Consider the following 20718-nt stretch of genomic DNA (forward strand, 5'->3'; position numbering starts at 1 on the left):
CTCTTTCCTTTTTTTTTCTTTAAATTTCTTTCCCTTAAATCTTGCTGAAAGAGCAAAGCATCTATTCAATCAATATCAAAGAATCAAAAATACTTTTGAAATTATAGCATATTTTATAGGATACAAGTGTTTTCATATATAGTATCTTAATGTGATTCTTTTACTAGCCTTGTAAGGGAACTATAAGGTCAGATACTATTATTCTTATTTTGAAAATGAGGAAAACAGATTTAGAAAAGAAACAGTTTGGTCAGGCACAGTGGCTCATGCCTATAATCCTAGCACTTTGGTAGGCCAAGGCGGGAGGATCACTTGAGCCCAGGAGTTTGAGACCAGCCTGAGAAACACAGCAAGACTTCATCTCTATGAAATAACAGAAAAACTAGCCGGGTGTGGTGGCACATGCCTATAGTCTCAATTACTTGGGAGGCTGAGGAAAAAGGATTGCTTGAGCCCCAAGAGTTTGAAGTTGCAGTGAGCTATGATGACACCACTACTGTCTAGCCCAGGCAACCGACAGAGAACCTGTCTCTTAAAAAAAAAAGAAAAAGGAAGAAAGAAAACAAACAGTTTAAGGGGACTCAACTTATAAGTTGTGGAATGAAAGGTGAGTTTTTACCTTATACTGATGGGCCCGACTTACTATGGATAGACTTGGGATTTTTCAACTTTATGATGGGTTTTTATCCATCATAAGCTGAGGAGCTCCTTATGACTTACAATGGGGTTGTCCTTCACAAAGTCAAAAAATCCTAAATTGAACCATCCTAAACTAGGGACCATGTGCTATACTGCCAGCATTAAATGCATTTCCAACTTAAAAATTTTTCAACTTGCATTGAGTTTATTGGGACATAACCCATCATAAGTTAAGAAGCATTTTCACTACAGCTATACCACCCTGAACAAGCACAATCTCGTCTGTATTCTTTTCAGATCATTCAGAATCATGTTTCTGGATTTGTTGAAAAAGATATTACATAAAAATAAGATCTAGAGGCTAGGCGCGGTGGCTCACGCCTGTAATCCTAGCACTCTGGGAGGCCGAGGCGGGCGGATTGCTCGAGGTTGGGAGTTCGAAACCAGCCTGAGTGAGACCCCATCTCTACTAAAAAAATAGAAAGAAATTAATTGACCAACTAAAAGTATATATATAAAAAATTAGCCGGGCATGGTGGTGCATGCCTGTAGTCCCAGCTACTTGGGAGGCTGAGGCAGGAGGATTGCTTGAGCCCAGGAGTTTGAGGTTGCTGTGAGCTAGGCTGACGCCACGGCACTCACTCTAGCCTGGGCAACAAAAGTGAGACTCTGTCTCAAAAAAAATAAAAAATAAAAAAATAAGATCTAGATAAACTTCTAAGCAAACTTGTGGCTCACAGAATAAAATCTTATTTCTACCTAATTGGAAAAATGGCCTAACTTCCAATGAGTCAGGGATGTATTAATTCAGGCAGAATAAAAGTACAACTACACATACAGTATGAACATTAATATTACAAGATGCCAGTCTGCAGACCACGTGGAGTGCTCCAATATTTCAACAGTAATATACTAAACACACTTTAGGAACCTCTAGTTTTGAACAATTTTCTGTATGTATTACAAATTTTTTTTTTTAGACAGAGTCTCACTCTGTTGCCCCAGGCTAGAGTGCTGTGGCATCAGCCTAGCTCATAGCAACTTCAAACTCCTGGGCTCAAGCAATCCTTCTGCCTCAGCCTCCAGAATAGTTGGGACTACAGGCATGTACCACCATGCCCGGCTATTTTTTTCTATATATTTTTAGTTGTCCAGCTAATTTCTTTCTATTTTTAGTAGAGACAGGATCTCGCTCTTGCTCAGGCTGGTCTCAAACCCCTGAGCTCAAGCAATCGACCTGCCTTTGGCCTCCCAGAGTGCTAGGATTACAGGCATGAGCCACTGTGCCCAGCCTGCAAATTATACAGATACACACTAAATGGATATAGAACTTACCTACAATTCACTACTGATTTTCCGCCTTCAAATTCAGAATTCTTCCCCCATCTTTTAGGTAATTCTAATACCATAAGTCCTTTTATTCCTATAAGTGCTGCGTGATGTTGTGTTGGACTTAGCAAGACTTGATAGATCTCAAACAGGGGTGGATTTATGCAAAGCAATCTCTGGAAATTAAAGCAAACCAGTCAAAATAGTTAATTTTAATTTAAATATACGCAACAGTTACTTGAATCTATATATGTGAACAGTAATGCTTTAGTTTTCTATAATTATAGGATAATGAAGCATCCTGGATAAGTACTAACATTTGGACCATTAATTGATGAAACATTTTTAATCATTTAGGTTGGGATGTTATATAAAATAAATCAGATTTCTTTACCTTGATAAATAGAGACTACTAGACATAATTTTCCTTCTTATGATCCAGCTTCAGCTTATCATTCAGTTTTATTTCTTTACCATTCTCCCCTTGTACTTTACAGTCCAATCAGATTAGCTTATATTTCTGGGAAATCATTATTTGCTCTGCCTCTGTATCTTTGCATAATTGTTTCTCCTCTTGCAATGCCCCTGTTTTTCTTTTTTAGCTGGCTAACAAGACTTATTCATTCTAGGAGACCCAGCTTCTACGTATTATACTTTCTACCCGAGAAAGTATTTATGTTCTTGCCAGGAATAACTGCATCTTTTCTGTACTTCTGTAGCACACTCTGATAAATCTATTATAGTTCTTATCACACTGCATTCTAACTATCCTTTTTACTTGTTCATCCCACACAACTCACTATGAATTACTTGAGATTTGTGTCTTTCCTCTCTGTATTCTTAGCATTCTGGCACATCGCTGGCTCTTAACAGATACTTACTAAATAGATGTGAACTCATTAGTACTAAGAAATGATAATTACTATATTACAAATAGTACAATAAGATAAAGAATGACTTTAAGAGCTTCTGCAGCAAGCAGAATGCTGCTTTACCTATGCAGACTTAGTAACTGTGATATTTTCAGGGGGTTCTGATAAGTTATTTGTCTCAGCATCACATGTCCTCAGAATTCACTTCTGCTGATAATTTCTATTTCTCTCATGACCATCTCAGATTCCCATTTTATTTCTTTCTACTTTCAGTAATACACCATGAGTAATTCACCACTGTTTACCCTATATATGAAGAATCAACCTAAGCAAAATCCTTTTAGATGAGACTGTGCTGAATACAATGAAATTCCTATTAATTGCTACTGATGCCTGAAACCTGGTTTTTTTTGTTGTTGTTTTTTAGTTGCCCTTCACTGATTCTAATCAATTTTTTCTTGTCAGTGATTCTTTTCTTCTTTCCTCCATACTCAACCCCCATCTTCTTTCACATGCTGTTGGCTTATCAAAAACAAAAATCTCTTCCCGCTGTGGGAATGGCCGAATTTTCTAAAAGACCAAAAAAAAAAAGAATTAACAGAGGCTTCCTCCTCCATGTCAAGAGAGAAAACCTGGTGTTTTCAAATCTACCATCTGACTTGATGCTCACAACAACCCCAAGAGAAAGTTGGTTATACCTATTAGTTTATCGGTGTCACGTAATGAAACAGGTTTCTCTTCACCAACCACTAAAAATAGCAACTCCGCCTACACATTCTCTATCCCTTTACTCTGCTGTTTTTCTTTGCAACACTTAACCATCACTGATACTGATTATTCCACGGTCCTTCCTTTCTTCCCAGGCCTCCAGAACTTAAGCATCTTGAGGGCATGACTTCTTATAATAGTGTCTGGTAGTGTCGGAATCTCAAACATTTGCCCAAGGAAGGAAATACGGAATCTGAGGCTCTAAAAGGTTATACGGCCATACTGAAGCGGAAAAAAATTAGAGTGAAGGACTTTCCCACTGAAATGGGACGTCCCCGGAAAGACGTCAGCTTACGCCTTAACAGCACACCTACCAAAAGACGAAAACAGCCAAGATGGGAAGGCAACAAAAAAACTAGTTCAGATCGCGGCCGAGGGTCACTACCAAGAGCTGCCTGGCTATACCTGGTACTGGGAGAGGGGAGGCTCCTCACCGCCACCGCTGGGGCCCCGAAGGCGAACGACTAGAAAGGAGCTGCCTTCTCCGTCCCACAGGAAGAGCTCTCCGCTGAGGCCGAAGACCAAGTTTCTCGTCAGCAACGGCACCGGCGGCGACGAAGGTAATGATGAAGAATCTGGTTTCTCAGCCTCGGCTGGGCTCTGGTTTTTCAGTCCCTCCCGGAGCCGCAAGAACACGACATGGCTAGGAAGCCAGGTCTGCCACAGCTCACCGTCGCCCATGGGCCCTTCGGCAGCCGCCATCTTGGCCCAACTGCTTCTCTCACTCCAGTTGCTCAGCCCGCCGCAGAGCGCAGCCAATCGGCGGCCAGCTGTCCACTGCTTCGGCCAATTACCGAGCAGGCGGTCCGACAGCGCGAGAGGCTCGTGCTAGGGGCGGGACGAAGGAGCGGGCAGCCCATCAGGCGGGTGCATCGACAGAGGAAAGCCAATCGCCAGTCTAGCATTTATTCTGAAGCCAAAGGGGGCGGGGCGAGAAGTCAACACAACAGTACCTGTGGAGAGAAAGCTTTGGTGCTGCTGAAGTCTGGTACCTGGGAGAGTCTGAGACCTGTGTATCTAATTGCCTAGTGGACATCTCCACGCATCCAGAACTTTCTTTCAAGACTTATCTCGGTCAGTGCAGGTTGGGTTTACTTCACAAGGATCACGACTTCAGCCACCCATCCTTGGGTTGCCGGAATCTGTCTTCGTGGGGGGCCCGTCGGTAAGACCACACTTCCCAGAATTCCATGCGATGTAAGTGCGTTCAGCGCACAGAAACAACCACTCCCAGAGTTCCGTGCGCGCCCCTAGCGGGCGGTGCTTTTGTTGGCGACTCCGGCAAAGAGGCGATGGCGGAGCCGTCGGGGTCTCGGCACCGTTCGCTGTACAAGCTGCTGGGCTCGCCGTCTTGGAAAGAGGCTTTCAGGCAGGTGAGTGCGGGGTGTGGGCCGTGGTTTTCTCCCCTAACCACTCGCGGGGACTGCTGTCTTCTTTGCCTTCGCTTCAGCCCTGCTCCGTGAAGCAGGTGCCGGGAGCGCTTGCCCAGCGGAGGTGGACCGTGAACCCAGACCTCCTGCCTGAAGGCTTGGGTCTTGGCCACCCCCTCCGCTCCCCCGCCTCCAGGAGTGTTTGGTCCCCTGACTGTGGGACTAGCCTGGGTGGGCTCAGTCCCAGGAAGCCTTGTTTTTGGATTTGGGTGTGTTTTCAGTTTGAATTGTGGTCATGACCGTACGTACCCTTTGCACCTCTACAATAACACCACCTACTGTTGTTGGGTAGGTGGGCGCCAAGAGAGGCACTTTGTATATATACGTCATGTGAGACAGAAATTATTTCTGTTCTAGAGAGTAGTACACCGAGGCTCAAAAGAGCCTTCGTTACTCTTAGCAGAGTTGTGCTCTACCTCAGTTGTGGTCTCTTCCCAACACAGATGGGTGCTAGTAAGTAATGTTGCCTATTTCTCCAGGCATCTCTAAAGCAGTGGATGTATCCCAGGAAAATAGTCTGACGCTAGAAAGATTGTGTACATCAGGGTTTCTCAGCCTTGGCTATTGACATTTTGAGGGAGATCATTTTTTATTGTGAAGAGCTGTTATGTACATTGTAGGATGTTTAGCAGCATCCCTGGTCTCTACCAGAGATGTGACAACCAAAAATACTACAGTACTACAATAGTACTGCAACCGTAGATGTGACAACCAAAATATCTCCAAGCTTTGTCAAGTGTCCCCTGGGGATAAAATCATCCTAAATTTAGAAACACTGTTGTACAGGAAGGCCTTACCACAGCGGTAGCTAGAGTAGAAAGAATTTGGAAGCAATATAAATGTTCTGTAATAGGACAGTGGATGCTGAGATATTATACATCCAGCCATTAAGGAAGCTGGCATAGAAGATAGGATATGAAATATGGTTATCTAGAAATACATGAACTAATTGTATGTATCTCCAAGTGGATAAGGACTAGAGGGGAATATGCAAAAATAACAGTAGTTAGGATAATAGTTAAAATTTTGTGTCTATAAATTTCTTTTAATGTTTTACCAACTAATCTACGAGTTTTGTGTGTGTTTGTGTGTTTTTTAATGGAATTGCCCCTGCTCCTATCTTTCTTTTTTTCCCCTCTGCCAAGAGATGCCTGGAGAGAATGAAAAACAGTCGGGCCAGACTCCTGAACAGGTACCGCCAGACTGGAGGCAATATGCCAGGGAGAGCTCAGAACACCTTTGTAGTGCAAGAGGTGATGGAAGAAGAGTGGATGGCTTTGCAGTCAGTGGAGAACTGTCCAGAGGCTTTGGCTAAGGTCAGTCTGGGCTATGTGTTTTCAAGGAGGGGGATTATACCCCCAAGAACTAGTGTCCTCTCTACGGTTTATGCAAGTCCTCTAAGCCCAGCCCCCAGCTCCCAATTGGAATTCTAACAGCCTTTAACTCAGGCTCATCTACCTTTAACTTTAGGCTCTTCTATTATTATAGTAGGTCAATGGTTCCTTAGTACCCTACTGTAGACCTGCTGTATAATTGCACCATCATCACTTATGAAACTAAAAAGAAAGAAATTTTGTTTTTTGCCTTCACCTTTGGAAATTATTCAGTAGGCATCAGCTAGGAATCTCTTTAAAAAGCTCTCCAGGAATTTTGTGATTCTAATTTCAACCAGAGTTGGGAACTGGGTATGGATAGGAAACCATTTACAGTGTATCAGGAAGAGCACTGGATTGGAAGTCAGGAGTTCTGGATTCTAATCCTGGTTTTGCTCTTGACTCTTCTGCCTTTTTGAGCTTTAGTTTTCATATTTATAAAGTGGAGAAGATAGTGTTGTCCAAAATGTGAGTACTATGTAAGAAAACATGTGAGAAACTGCTTTGAAGCCATCAAAGCAGTTGAATTGTGAAATACGATATTCCGTAACATTTAATTTTAAAGTGACATGAAATCAAGACTTCTAACAAGTTCAAGGTTGTGAAAAAATGCACAAATACAGCTTGAAACCTCTTTGAAAACTCAGTGGTCCCTCAATTATACACACTATTGCAGCTCTTACTACATTCTCCAAACATGTCTTAAGTATCTACTATGTGCTAGACACTGTTAGGTGCTGGAGTAAACTTAATGGACAGCAGCCTATGGAATGTCCAAATAATGGGGAAATATATAGCCATATTACTATATAATAATCGGTATTCCATGGCTTCTGTGTGTCCTGCAGTATGCTAGTGTTTGCCTTTCCATCACCACAATTAGTGCTGACAATAACACTCTCAGGTAGGTTTTATTCCCACTTCACAAAGGCCAAAACAGAGTTTTACAGAGATTAGGAACTTTCCTGTGGTCACATAGCCCTGGAAGAACATATACTTAATTGCTGCCCTATACTGTCTCTCCCAAAATTGGTGCTGTTATTTTGTCATGGATAGTTTTGATCATTTGTTGGTGATTTAGCATGACCACCTTACCCTGTAGTCAGCATATTCTGCAGGAGGACTGGATTGATTTTGTCAGGTAAATCTGGGTTCTTCAAGCCAGCTTTCAAGTATGAATCATTGTGGGACTTAGTGGCTGATTATTACTTCAAACCTCTGATGACTCCACTTTCTCTTGCAGTTGGAGGTGATGGACCTGGCTGTACTGGAAGAAATCGAGCAGGAGCTGATTGAGCAAGGTAGCCCCTGGGAGTAGTCCTTCCCACCTGTATTTAGCTACTTTAATGCTGACCTTTCCTTCAACCAGGATTGATTCTTAACTCCCCTCCTTGTACCTCCATCTTCAGTCAAGTGGCCAGAAAACTGTGTTTGTACTCTGAAGTTTTGACTGTCCATCTTCCCAATAATAAGGGTTTTCAGGGTATTAGGCTTTATGCTAAGAACTTCTCAGTTCATGATACTGTTTTGTCCTGTGACTACTGTACAAGATAGTACTATTTGACAGAACAGAAGGTGGTATTTTCATGCAGATCACACAGCTAGTAAGTGGTGGAGTTGGGAAGCAAAATCAATTGTGTGAATCCAGTTCCCATGTTTATTCTACTATCTTGCCTCTCTCTTAATAGGTTAATAGTAAATCTGCTACTTTGCAAGAGACAGTGCATGGTTGGATCCCTTGCTCCACCCAATTTAAGTGCCCTCCCTCCCATCCATTCTTTAGTGACTCCCCAGGGTCTTGTGACACTCTTTGAGGTGTCCATAGCACCGTGTGGGGTGTATAATTTAGCAGGTCATTTATTCCACATATCTTGTCTTGACTAGGCTTCACTTTTATCACCTGTAGAGATAATAGACTTACCTTATAAGTTTTTTGTAAGGCTTAAATAATATATGTAGAAGACGTTAGTGCAGTGACTGGCATATAGAAAGCTTTCAATAATTGATAGCTATTGTTATGGGGAGGCAGAAGCACATACTCTGGAGCCACACTGCTAAGATTCACTTCTCAGCTTTATGACTTGACTGAACAAAGCATTTCATTTCCCTGTGCCTCAGTTTCTTCATCTTTGGAATAAGGATAATAACATTGAAGAGGTAATATCTATATAAAGAACTTAAAATAGCATTTGACACAGTAAATTCTATGCAAGTGTCAGTTGTTCTTATGCTTGTCATTGACTCCAGTTAGACTGTAAATTCCTTAAGTTATCTTTTTTTTTTTTGGTAGAGACATGGTCTTGCTATGTTGCCCTTGCTGGTCTCAAACTCCTAGCCTCAGGTGATCCTCCCATCTTAGCCTCTCAGAGTGTTGGGGTTACATGCATGAGCCACTGCACTTGGCCAATCTTTTTACTATAGATTTGGCCTTCTCCCACCTATAAACATATCTTAGTGGTAAAATATATGACTCACTAAATATTTCTTATGGTATATACTTAAAAACTCTGAAGTGATAAGGATTTACTATGTTGTGCTATGCTTACAAAAAGCCATAAAGAACATTCTACAGCAGGGGTTGGCAAACTTTCTGGGAAGGGCCAGATAGTAAATATTTCTGACTTTGCAGTCCATGTGGTCTCTGGCACTGCTACTCAGCTCTGCTGTTGTTGTGGAAAAGCTGTTATAGACCATATATAAACAAGAGTGTGGCTGTAGTTTGCTGACCCTTGCCTCTAGATTGTGGGCTCACAAGGGCAGGAGTCTTTTTCATCTGCATATCCCTATGACTAGTACATACTAGGTACTGTTGCATGTTTGCTGAATGAATGAGCACACAGATTCTGAACATAGATTCCAAGTATATGGACATTGGGAAACACATCACTTTAGGCTCAGCTGGATAGGCCTAGTGTCAGAAGTAAGTGCTTTGTAAGTATCAGCTTTCTGCAATTGCCCCTGGGATTCTGTCATTCCACATCTGTGCTCCTGTGGCCTCCAGAGATGTATGTGAAAGTTGTCTCTTTGTCCCTTATCCTCCCTCTTCATAAGGAGAGGATGGAGGGGAGGGGAAGAGATACAAAAAGATTAAGCTAACCTGAGAGAGAGGTAAATATCAGTAATTGTACTGTGGCATCTCTCCCTTATTTGGAAGAAGCCTTTGAAAGTGCAGCTTAGCATTAAATACAGGACAACCTGAGTGAAGCATGGTGAAGCATTCCAACTTCCTTTGCCTTGCAGAACAGTCCATCATCAGCGAATATGAGAAGAGCTTGCAGTTTGATGAAAAGTGTCTCAGCATCATGCTGGCTGAGTGGGAGGCAAACCCCCTCATCTGTCCTGTGTGTACAAAGTAAGAGTTTATAAAACCTTTTTAGCATTACTGGTTCCCATCCCCCACTCCAAATTTCCCTGAAAATTTGTTGCCTGAAAAGTTTTGGAGATCCAGGTCTGGGGGCCATGATGCTATGGGATCCTAATTCTTCTTCTAGGTACAACCTGAGAATCACAAGCAGTGTGGTCATGTGTCAGTGTGGCCTGTCCATCCCATCTCACGTGAGTGTTCCACATACAGATTTCGTGCCACTTCTTCCCACATATATCTACTTTCTTGAAGAACCTCCAGTGGTGGGCTGGAGCTGATTGTGCACATCTCTTCCCAATTTCATGTTCAGTGATGTCACATTGGGTAGCTTCAAATCAACCATGGTGAGAATATATACAGCATGAAAATTGGGAAACACTTGAGAACAGGGCTTTTATGTCCCTGGAGGCCCACACTGCTTTAACATCTTTATAGAGATTTAATATAATTTTCCATATACAATGACAAACTTAATTCAGAATTTAAGCTTTAGTAATTTAAAATACAGGAACCCTCTTATCTGAGATGATGGGGACTGCACGCTTGCCAGTTAACTGAGTAATTAGTTAAAGTGACAAATTATAAAAATGACTCATTTTATAATTTCCAGACATACAGATTTATTTGCCTGTCTTTGGGGCTCTGCTGACTAGAGAGCTGGGTCATCTTTTTTACATAAACAACCCCTGTAATACATAGTCTAGAGTTACCAGTTTTGCTTCTATAAAGTGGATCTAGAAGCAGAGTACAACTTTAGGATTTTTCCCTCATCTTTTACCTAATTCAAAAGCTCTCTTTTTTTTCCTAACTTTAATTTTTATTTTTTGCGACAGGGTCTTGCTCTGTCACCCAGGCTGGAGTGCAGTGGCACAATCATAGTTCACTGCAGCCTTGAACTCCTAGGCTCAAGCAATCCTTCTGCCTTAGCCTCCTGAGTAGCTGGGACTACAGGCACACACTACCACGCCTGGCTAAATTTTTTTCCCAAATTTTATAGATGGGGTCTCACTGTGTTGTCCAGGGTGGTCTTAAACTCCTGATCTCAAGGGTTTCTCCCACCTTGACCTCCCAAAGTGCTAGGATTATAGGAGTGAGCCACTGAGCCCAGCCTGCTCTTTTTATATTTTATTTTTTGAAGCAACTTATCTTTTTGGGTGTTTCATAAACTTTTAAGCTTATTATAAAAACAAAACTTTATTTCCCTTCCCCTATGTCATTACTTTACATATTATATAATTAAATCACTGAGTTCAATTAGCACAGACAGATGTGGGAGCAAACACTGCTGATTCTTGGTAAAAATACACTCAGCTGGTGGGGGCAGGAGCAGAGGGAGGCTAGAAAATAGCTCACTATCTTTTTTAATGTTCTTTGTGCCATGAGTGGCAGTCAGTATGTTTTATGGCAGGAGTGGAGAGCATTGGTAATCTGGAGAAGGGGTTAAATGGAGATTGGTTAAGAGATCTTCTTAGTACAGTCATGGACCCAAGAGGTTCTTGAAAGCTCCAAGAAATCAAGCCATCACAGTAAGCCAGAGTATATTGGTTAGCAGGAGGAATCAGGATTTTTAAACTGTTGATTATCAAGTTGCTAAGATTAGGTTGAACGTTTATATTTTTTAGTGTCCGGAGTTGACAGAGCAGAAGGTTCGTGCCTATTTAGAGGCAAGTATAAATGAGCACAGTGCACATTGTTCCCACACACCTCAATTTTCAGTCACTGAAGGAATAGAAGAAAAGTCCAGTCTTCTTATGAGCTGTCTGGTAAGCCTCTCATGGGACCCAGTGCGTGGTAAGTGGGGGTTGGTGGTTGGTTTTATTCCCACCTTGGTAGAAATAATGGCTTAGAAACAGCTGGTGGGGGCAGGAGCAAAAGGAGGCTAGAAAATAGCTCACTATCTTTTTTAATGTTCTTTGTGCCATGAGTGACAGTCAGTGTGTTTTATGGCAGGAGTGGAGAGCATTGGTAATCTGGAGAAGGGGTTAAATGGAGATTGGTTAAGAGATCTTACCAGCTGTTTAATGGCTGAGGAATTTACTTGCATAGAAAAGTGAAGGTCACAGGTCACTTCAACGAAAAGGTCAATCATCCCCTGAAAGGGGAAGGGAAGAGGCTTTGTAGGAGTGTGGCAGGAGCATTGGTCTGGGAGTTAGGAAGCCTGGGTGCACTGTCTGCTTATTAGGTCAGCTGGTCATTTCATAACTGTCACACCCAGATAGGCCTTCTTGGCATCACTTTTGCAGAAGGCAGCAGGACAGGAAGCACAGCAGGGCAGCATCAGGCTTATTCCTCAGCAATAGTCTTCACAGAGGTTCAAGGGTTAGTCTCTAACCTGAGTACCTGATGCCATGTCACCTCTAATACTGTTGCAGTTACCTGTTCATATGTCTTTGTCCTTGAGGCCAAGGACTGTATCTTTTACTCTTAGTGCTTAGCACATAAGTAGGTGCTGAATGTGTTTATGCAGATGAGTTAAGGTAGGAGAGTTGCAGAGGCCTAAGTCAGGTGGCTTTGGCTTCTTCTGCCTTCTTAGTAAAGTGAACAAGCGAGTCATCCACAGATTGTAATGGTAGTAGAGCTGGAGTGTGGAGGTCCTTGAGTGTGAAAGTTTCAGACCAAGTGCTGGAGGGGATGGCAAGGACAATTAAAAGGACTGCTTAACTGCTGAGTGGACAGCTGCAGCTCAGCAGGTGTTTGTCAGGGACCACGGTCATCTGCTCACCTAACCATTGGTGCCCTGGAGCTCAGAGCAGCAGTGATGCCAAATGGATGGTGAGGTTTGAAAGGTGAGTGCTGTGCAGCAGTCCTAGGGAGAGCGTGACTGACAATGCTGGCTCTGGAGTGGGCAGGGAGACCATTGTTGGGAAAGGGGATGTCACAGCAAAGATGGGCAACCGGTGAAGGAAAGACAAAATTATACTCAGCAGGCTCCCAGAGTTGAACACTTTGAAAGGTAGAAATTTGGAATGTTCTGGAGTTCCAGTTTGCCACTAGACCTTAGTTTCCACTTAAGGGGGGAATGAAGGACCCTTGGGTTAAGATCCAGTGAGGTCAGGCTTATAGGGTAATTCAGCATACATGATGAGGATGAGGTGGAAGAAGATAGGTGTGGGTTACAGAAGATGGTGATGTGTTTCAAGGACTTGGAATATTTGAGATATGACAGTGGTTTGGTGGTGGTCATGCGGATAGAATATGCTGCCAAACCACCCATTAGCAGGATTCAGTGCCTTCCAGAGAAAGCCAAATATATTACCAATGAAGTAGAGTCAAGGTTAAGGATAGACAAGATCCCTTAGCATGGAATCAGGAGCCAATTTTATACTCACATGCTTACTGATAATACAGGTCAAGGGAAGGGGTGGTATAATTAGCGGGCTGCCAAGTTGTTTCTGCCTGTAGTGAGCATGCCTGTGTCAATCTTTTGTTGAAAGAGTCTCACCTCCTTGCTGGGCTCTAAGCTGTAAAGAGTTTGAATAATCTTTCAGGTCACAGGTTTCTTGAGGATGAGGATATTTGATTATTTAAGCTCCAGGATTTGATCTTAGCTTGAAGACTACATGGCTAATGGTTTCCAAAGCTGTTGAAGGCTACAGGACAGCAAAGACCCAGCCAAACAGTTTGACAAACACCACTGAACTAATTTGTAATTGTAACTGAACTCAGTTCTAGTTATTGATTACAACTTTTAACCAAATATTATGATCCAAATAGTAAGATAATTTTCATGACGAGAATATAACTTAGGCTAATTTTTTTCTAGGCTTGTGATACTTGGGCTGTGATCCTCTAAACAACTCATTCACTCTTGAGAAGGAGCCTTGTATATACAAACCTTTTATTTGTAACTTTTTTGTATTAAAACTTTTCAAACATCTCTGCTCTTGGCGTTTTGTGATGCAGGTTGGAGGGGAAGAAATAGAAATGGAAGACAAACTACCTTGGAGGAGATAAACCAATTTTATTGTCCATCATTATGTTATACAAAAATCTAGATTTGTACAGAAAAAAGCAAATGAATACTAAATGAGAATGCAAAAGAAATAATTTAAATTTGCTATTTCTTCCATGATAGTAGGATGATAACCATTTCAAAGCACATGTGTCTGGTTTCAGAGGATTTGTTCACCAGCCAGAGCCTGCCATAAAAGAAAGGCTCTCAGTGTCCCTGTATGCTCTACTGGCTCTTGATAAAACTCTTGAGATCTTCAAGAAAACTAATGTACTCCTGGTGTTCCAGGGCTGTGCTGAGCTCCACCAACTCATCCGCAAAAGTGTTGTCCACCCCTCGGTCCGCAAGGAAATCCATTAGGTGGTCATACAAGGCCTATGAAGAACAACATTAGTTAAAGAAAAAAAAAAAAAGGACAATCTGTAATGCATATTAATTAAAATACTTCTTTGTCTTCTTGAATTAGGACCCTGCCATGCAAAGCCCAAGAGCATCCCCCCTCTTATCAAGTACTCACCCAGTCTAGGGAATCTGTGTTGAGTGTGTAATTAGTGTCCTTCCATTCAGAATCACCAGTGGACTGAAAGCTAACTTCCCTGATAGAGAAAATGTCACTCTCATCCTCCTCCTCTTGTCCAACCTGAAAGGAAGCATATTTGGGGAAACTGAAGGGTTTTTCAGGACAAGCCAGACTCAAGCAAAGAAAATGACCTTACAGCTTTACACTCACCAGGTCTTACTCTTATTCCCTCCCTCATCCCCCACCTCTCTTCCCATGGTCTAAGATACAAAGTCTTTTAAATGTCTGCTAAAAAGGACCAGGAAGGTCCCCAGAAACTCCTTGTTCCCAAGGGGCTGGCAATTCCACCCTGCATACCTCATCCTCTGGATAGTGGCAATCTAGCACAAGGGCCTTCTTGCCATCATTCTTTGTAACTTCAACCACGAAATTAGGAGTTGACGTCAATTCAGGCTGGGGAAACAAAAAGTCAGTACATGCCATTGTTGGAAAGGGTTAGATACCTGGACCAAAGGTCTCAGACAGTTCAGAGTGTCTGATGGCCACTACTATTAGGATATTTTTTAGCCACTTTAATAGTCTTATGCTATAGCATTCCCAAATAAGCAGCTTAGAATCTTTAATACAGGATATCTCACTTCTGTTAGCATCCTACTTGGTTAAAGAACACACTGGGTTTAGAATGAAATGTGCATTCTGGCCCTAGCTATGTGCCAATTATTTGACATTTAGATCAGTCCCTTTAAGTTTCTTGGGCCTGTTTCTCCATCCATACGCTGCAAAGTTTGCTTAAGTTTCCAAGATCTCTTTCCAGCTTGACTGTTTGAGGAGTCTTCCTTTACTACAGACCACAACGGCTGGTGCACCTGGCTAAGTGGCCATCCTAAGGGCTGAATAATGGCAGCAGCTCTTCTTTGATGGTGAGCCGTGGGAGCCGACTGAGTCCAATGTCAGGGAGATGCTAGTCAGGGTGACTAAGATAGAAGCACCTTGGAGGGCTGTACTCTCCACACTAGGCCAAGAGGCAAGACTGTACTGATGCCTGCTTGGTCAGATCTAGGGAGTCAGTGGCTCCCATACTGGTTTCTAGGCTGGGTACACCACTTCCCAAAATGTTTGAAAACTGGGTCCCATCCAGGTCCAACCAAGAGAGCCAGAAACCTAAGGAAAAGATCTCTACCTGGCCAAGTGTTAAAATCTCTGTTGCCCTTGGCTTTCTTACTTGGTTAAGTGGCTAATGTTTGTTACCAGCTTGTGACGTTTTAGGAACATTCCTTACATGGAAACACACCAAATGATAATCTCCCATATCAAACATCTCTTCATTATGAGAGGGGTTGAGACAGTTTCAGTTCCTTTCTGCTAAGAGAATATGGGCCAAACCATAAAGCCTGACCCTGCCGATGGCAACTTATTCAGTCCCTGGAGAAGAGAGGCCACAGCCCCAGTGCTAAAGCTGGCCAGAAACTATCGATTCTGCCACTCAAGTACCAAGGATGGGTGTCCTTTGCCTTATCTCTTCTAGCATTAGAGGGAATTTAAAAAGAAAAGCTCCTTCTCTAAGCCCCTGGAGCAGCTTATCAGAACTGAGGTAAAAGCTAATACTGTGAGGAGCTTACCTCCTGTTCCTCAACCTTCTGCCCTTGGGAGGACTCCTCCTCACCATCAAACGTAGGTGGGATGCTGTTGTTAATGTTGAAAGTGACAGTGATCCTAGAAAAGAACACATAGACAAGGCAGTTTAACCTGAGCAGAGTAACAGATAAGCCTGGAGACATGCAACAGTTAAGGTTTACTGAAACAATGCCTCTACCCTAGCTGACTGTATATCTAAATTATTTGCAGGCTGGGTGTCTACATCCAACTCTGAGACTGACTCAGCAGGTCCAGAGTGTGCCTACTATGTGCCAGCTGCCGGAAGTCAAACCTACAGGCCCTAGTTTATCTCAGCCAGTCATGCTCGGGCTACTTCCATCAGGCCAGTGCCCCAGGGCTCACTGCCATGTGTCTACTGGTTGTCTCACGGCCACAGCCCCTGACACAGTCCACCCTGCTCTTTCCAGGGAACCCTGGAAAAAGTGAGCAGCTGAGAAGCTGGTAGGATGGAATAGAAGCCCCTTTAAGAGTTTTTCTTTACCACAAAATCTGCCTCTGGAAGGAGGAGCACTGAGGGCTGCATCAGTTGAGGACCAAGAGCAGCCCTAGCCCTAGCCCTAGGAAGGGGAGGCCTCACAAAGAACAGCATGCTGAGGACAGACGCATTCTTCAGAGTACTCGTGAGAAGTTTTATCATCACAAAGCATGCCAGAAACACCAACTAATGACAATTTTAAATTTTAAGGCACGAGAATTCTCACCTGACAAATCATGATCCAAAACCGAGTCAAAATTCCTAGGATAGGAGGTTTGGAACTAGAACTGCTGGGCCACACAACTCCAGAAGTTCTGTACAAGAGTAGGCTAATTGCTGCCCCCTGGAGTCGTGCTAACTGGCTGGCTGTCTTGCCATGAAGCAGCTTTCCCATAAGAACTGCAGTTTGTCTGGGAGGCCAAGGTGGGCGGATTGCTTGAGGTCAGGAGTTCAAAACCAGCCTGAGCAAGAGCGAGACCCTGTCTCTACTATAAATAGAAATTAATTGGCCAACTAATATATAGAGAAAAAATTAGCCAGGCATGGTGGTGCATGCCTGTAGTCCCAGCTACTTGGGAGGCTGAGGCAGCAGGATTGCTTGAGCCCAGGAGTTTGAGGTTGCTGTGAGCTAGGCTGACGCCATGGCACTCACTCTGCCTGGGCAACAAAGCGAGACTCTGTCTCCAAAGAAAAAAAAGAACTGCAGTTTGAGGCTCAGCCACAAAATTTGTTGAATCTGCAACAGTGCTGACTAAGCTGAACTGGCCACAGAAATGCAGTGATGTTCATCAGAACATTTATTTATAACAACCCCATACTGGTAATGAAATACCTAGGAAAATGGTTTAGGTGAGGTTACAGAACACATAATTGACCTATATATGGGAAAAGCACTATATGCTAGGCAAAAAAGAATCAGAAGCCTACTTCACACCATACACAAAAGTTAACTCAAAATAGATCATAGACTTAAACATGAGCTAACACCATAAAACCCTTAGACGAAAACATAAGTATAACTCTTCACAACACTGGGTTAAGCAGTACTTTCTTAGATGTAACACTAAAAAGCAAAAATGACAAAGGGAAAAACAGGTAAACTTGACTTCCATCAAAATTAAAAACTTGTGTGTGTCAAAGGGTACAACCAAGAAAGTGAAAAGAAAACCCACAGGACAGGCAAATCCTGTATCTGATAAGGGAATTATATCCAGAAAATATAAAGAACTCTTAACAACAATAAAAAGACAAATAGCCCAATTTAAAAAAAAATTTGGACATTTCTCCAAGGAAGAAATACAAATGGCCAATAAACACAAAAAGATGCTCATCATCAGTCATTAGAGGAATTGAATCAAAATCACAATGAGATACCACTTCACATCCACTAGGATGGCCAAAATGATACAGTCTGACAGTTTCTTCAAAAAGGTCAACATACAGTTACTGTGTGACCCAGCAATTCCACTCGCAGGTATATTCAACAGAAAAATTTGTACATAAATGTTCATGGTATTATTCATATAGCTAAAAGGTGAAGTCAGATGTCTCTCAACTGATGGATAAAATGTGGTATATGTCCATACAATGGAATATTCTTCAGCCATATAAAGAAGCTAAGTACTGATACATGCTACTGTCAATACGGATGAACTTTGAAAACAATGCTAAGTTAAAGAAGGCAGACACAAAAGGCCACAAAATGAATGATTCCACTTATATGAAATGTCCAAAATAGGTGATGTACAGAGAAAGTAACTTAGTTGGTTGCCAGGGGCTAGAGGGAGGGAGAAATAGTGACTGATAATGGGTATTGTTTTGGGGTGATGACAATGTTCTAGAATTAGATAGTGGTGACTGATTATTGTATACTTCAACAAAAGGGTGAATTTTATGGCATATAAATTAAAATTTCAATAAAGCTGTTACTTAAAAAACAAGATACAGAATTGCAAGCACATTGTGAGGTCAACTATAAAAAAATTTCAAGAAAAATTAGGAGATTCTAAGTGTTTATCTGAGTAACAGGATTATGGATGACTGCATGATACAAGTATAAACAACACTTAACAGTCTAGGAGGGGCCGGGTACGGTGGCTCAGGCCTGTAATCCTAGCACTCTGGGAAGCTGAGGCCGGTGGATCATTTGAGCTCAGGCGTTCAGGACCAGCCTGAGCAAGAGCGAGACCCTGTCTCTACTAAAAACAGAAAGAAATTACTTGAACAGCTAAAAATATATAGAAAAAAAAATTAGCTGGGCATGGTGGCACACGCCTGTAGTCCCAGTCCCTACCCTGGGACTTTTTTTTTTGAGACAAAGTCTAGGAGGGAGGAGCTAAACTAGGTTAAAAACCCATGTCTCTTTCTGATGGCAATCCTCACTACATTGTAACGCTATCCTGTTACATGGAAGTTACATTATTTTGTATTTTCAAATGTTGTAAAAATTAGGGGGCAGGAACAGGCCAGTGTTCTGTTTTTTTGACAGTTTCTCTGTCGCCCAGTGGCATCATCATAACTCACTGCAACCTCAAATTCCCGGGCTCCAGTGATCCTCCTGCCTCAGTCTCCCAAGTAGCTGGGACTACAAGAACATGCCACTGCGCTCAGCCAATTTTTTTTTAAAGTAGAGACAGGGTCTTGCTCTAGCCCAGGCTGGTCTGGAATTCCCAGCTCAAGCGATCCTGCCTCAACCTCCCAGAGTGCTAGGATTATAGGTGTGAACCACTGTGCCTGGCCCCAAGCCAGTTCTATCAGGACTGTAAACCAGAGATCAAACTAATTCTATCACTACTATAAGAACTTCTGAATCTTCATGCCTAAATTTAGGCAGGGTATGGCTTCCTTCAACAGTAAAGATTTACTGAATCTCTACCTTTCAATAGACTTCCAGCTACATACTTTTGTGCTACTTTCTTATTGTCTCTTTAGTAACTAGCCCACAGCAAATCTGTGTTCAATGAATGAACTATCAGGAGCTTATGAAATTGTTCAAAATGAATCCTCTGTCTCTTGAAAACTCTCTCTCATACCAAAGTATCCACCTCTGGGGATGACCCAGGACAGGTCCTGTAGAGTCACAGATTTGGTCCCCTGGAGTTCAGTCCCCAGACCAGTACTTACTTTTCCCCAGCAACTTTCCGCACTAATTTAGCTTCTGTCCCATTCACTTCCAGCTCCCAACCTCCAGACATCTTGGGGAGGGACTTATGCTTCTGAATTTTCTTTTCCTCCTTAATTTCATCACTCAGAAATTCAGCAAAAGCTTTGTCCCCTAGAAAAGAAATCCATATGATACTCAAAAACACAAGCCAATTATTTTAGTATGAAACAATTACCCAGGTTACTGCAGCCAGACATCTGGATTTGGAGAGTTTCTAATCCTTCAGCTATTATGGTTCCTCTGAGACCTTAACCCAATTCACACTTTTAAGCATATTTCTTCAACTGCAAAATTACCATAATAATATTAGTAGGTAGTTGAACTTGACTCAGGCAAAGTGATTTCCAGTGATACACCCATTACCATTTCCCAATTTCCGTCTTCCACTTACCAGCAGATATAACCAGGCTTTCAACCACGACCTTGGGCCTTCCTAAAAGCTCAGTTTCAAGAAACTAAGGATAAAAGTGCCCTCAAATATTCAGTCTTATCATCGCTCCCAAATATTGGGTGGGTGGGAGAGGAAGGGGAACATTTAACACGTGGGTTTTACCCGCTGGCTGCCAAATGTCACGGACCCCGGTTCAGGGCGACCCACTACTGGCACTCCACACCTTCCTGCTCCGGACGACTCCCCCAACCCCTGCCACAACGCCCCGCCCCGCGTGCGCGAACCTCACCATCGGTGTGCAGCGCGCCGCAGCCGCAGCCGCAGGCGCAGGGCCCGGGAGGCCGCAGGAGGCCCGGCCGCCGCACAGAGCCCGCGCGCACGCTGAGCAATCCGAAGGGCCGGGCGCACGGCCGGGGCGCCAGCTGCAGTAGCTGTCGGAGCGGGGCGGCGGGCGCGGCGGCGCGAAGGCCGGTGATGGCGGGGCCCAGGGCACGGGGCACGCAGCGGAGCAGAGGGAGCATCGCGAAGGCGGCGGCAGACACGTGCGTGTGCGAATGTCGAGTCGGGCCCAGGCTCCCAGTGACCTAGCGCGCCGCCGGAAGCCCCGCCCTCGCCGGAGGCCCCGCCCTCGCCGGAAGCGCCGCCCGCGCCGTCGCTGCAAGATTGAAGGCCCCTGGGCGGGATCGCGCCCTCTGCCGGGGACCTCCGGTACAGCCCCAGGGAGGCCTGGAGTTCGGATTCCTGCCTGCGCTGTCTCGCTGAGTCCAGTCCGTCTGAGTCTAGTCT

The 20718-nt window shown here is 43.4% G+C and overlaps 3 protein-coding genes across 6 annotated transcripts in view; 1 reads left to right on the top strand and 2 right to left on the bottom strand.

Moving 5' to 3' along the window:
* NUP88 (nucleoporin 88) overlaps positions 1-4441 on the bottom strand; it is a 29948-nt gene extending 25507 nt beyond the window's left edge. The window contains exons 1-2 of the mRNA XM_012779351.3: positions 4014-4441; positions 1975-2144 (exon numbers count right to left, since the gene is read on the bottom strand). Coding sequence (XP_012634805.1) covers positions 1975-2144; positions 4014-4310 — 467 coding nt within the window. The 5' untranslated portion in view covers positions 4311-4441. The remainder of the gene's footprint in view (positions 1-1974; positions 2145-4013) is intronic.
* Positions 4442-4532: 91 nt separating this feature from the next.
* Positions 4533-13763, top strand: RPAIN (RPA interacting protein). 4 transcript variants are annotated; one of them, XM_075994212.1, is made up of 7 exons: positions 4533-4981; positions 6184-6354; positions 7655-7712; positions 9652-9763; positions 9903-9966; positions 11398-11439; positions 13539-13652. In XM_075994212.1, exons 1-7 carry the CDS (start codon positions 4799-4801, stop codon positions 13566-13568), a joined length of 660 nt encoding a protein of 219 aa, XP_075850327.1. In that variant the 5' UTR covers positions 4533-4798; the 3' UTR covers positions 13569-13652. The 4 variants fall into 4 exon arrangements, with proteins under 4 accessions (XP_075850327.1, XP_075850326.1, XP_012634809.1 ...); XM_075994211.1 differs by lacking the exon at positions 13539-13652 and adding an exon at positions 13679-13763 and having other exon boundaries at positions 4564-4981; positions 11398-11538; XM_012779355.3 differs by having other exon boundaries at positions 4567-4981; positions 11398-11566.
* On the bottom strand, positions 13717-20544 carry C1QBP (complement C1q binding protein). Its single transcript, XM_012779354.2, has 6 exons — positions 20222-20544; positions 19502-19652; positions 15867-15960; positions 14605-14700; positions 14245-14367; positions 13717-14102 (listed from the first exon to the last, which is right to left on the bottom strand). The coding sequence occupies exons 1-6, from the start codon at positions 20451-20453 to the stop codon at positions 13953-13955; spliced, it is 846 nt and encodes a 281-aa protein (XP_012634808.1). The 5' UTR covers positions 20454-20544; the 3' UTR covers positions 13717-13952.
* Positions 20545-20718: the final 174 nt, after the last annotated feature.

Source organism: Microcebus murinus, chromosome 18 (assembly GCF_040939455.1).
Source record: "Microcebus murinus isolate Inina chromosome 18, M.murinus_Inina_mat1.0, whole genome shotgun sequence".
Classification (NCBI taxonomy): domain Eukaryota; kingdom Metazoa; phylum Chordata; class Mammalia; order Primates; family Cheirogaleidae; genus Microcebus; species Microcebus murinus.

What these genes read in the sequence shown, in the direction of transcription:
- RPAIN (XM_075994211.1), top strand. Translation starts at nt 4,799, where the DNA reads ATGCGATGTAAGTGCGTTCAGCGCACAGAAACAACCACTCCCAGAGTT. An exon ending in ATCTGTCCTGTGTGTACAAA is followed by an intron (nt 9,764 to 9,902) that starts GTAAGAGTTTAT and finishes TTCTTCTTCTAG; the next exon opens with GTACAACCTGAGAATCACAA. An exon ending in GTCTTCTTATGAGCTGTCTG is followed by an intron (nt 11,539 to 13,678) that starts GTAAGCCTCTCA and finishes TTTGTGATGCAG; the next exon opens with GTTGGAGGGGAAGAAATAGA.
- C1QBP (XM_012779354.2), bottom strand. Translation starts at nt 20,453, where the DNA reads ATGCTCCCTCTGCTCCGCTGCGTGCCCCGTGCCCTGGGCCCCGCCATC. An exon ending in CGGCGCGCTGCACACCGATG is followed by an intron (nt 19,653 to 20,221) that starts GTGAGGTTCGCG and finishes TTTCTTTTCTAG; the next exon opens with GGGACAAAGCTTTTGCTGAA. An exon ending in ACACAGATTCCCTAGACTGG is followed by an intron (nt 14,103 to 14,244) that starts GTGAGTACTTGA and finishes TGTTCTTCATAG; the next exon opens with GCCTTGTATGACCACCTAAT.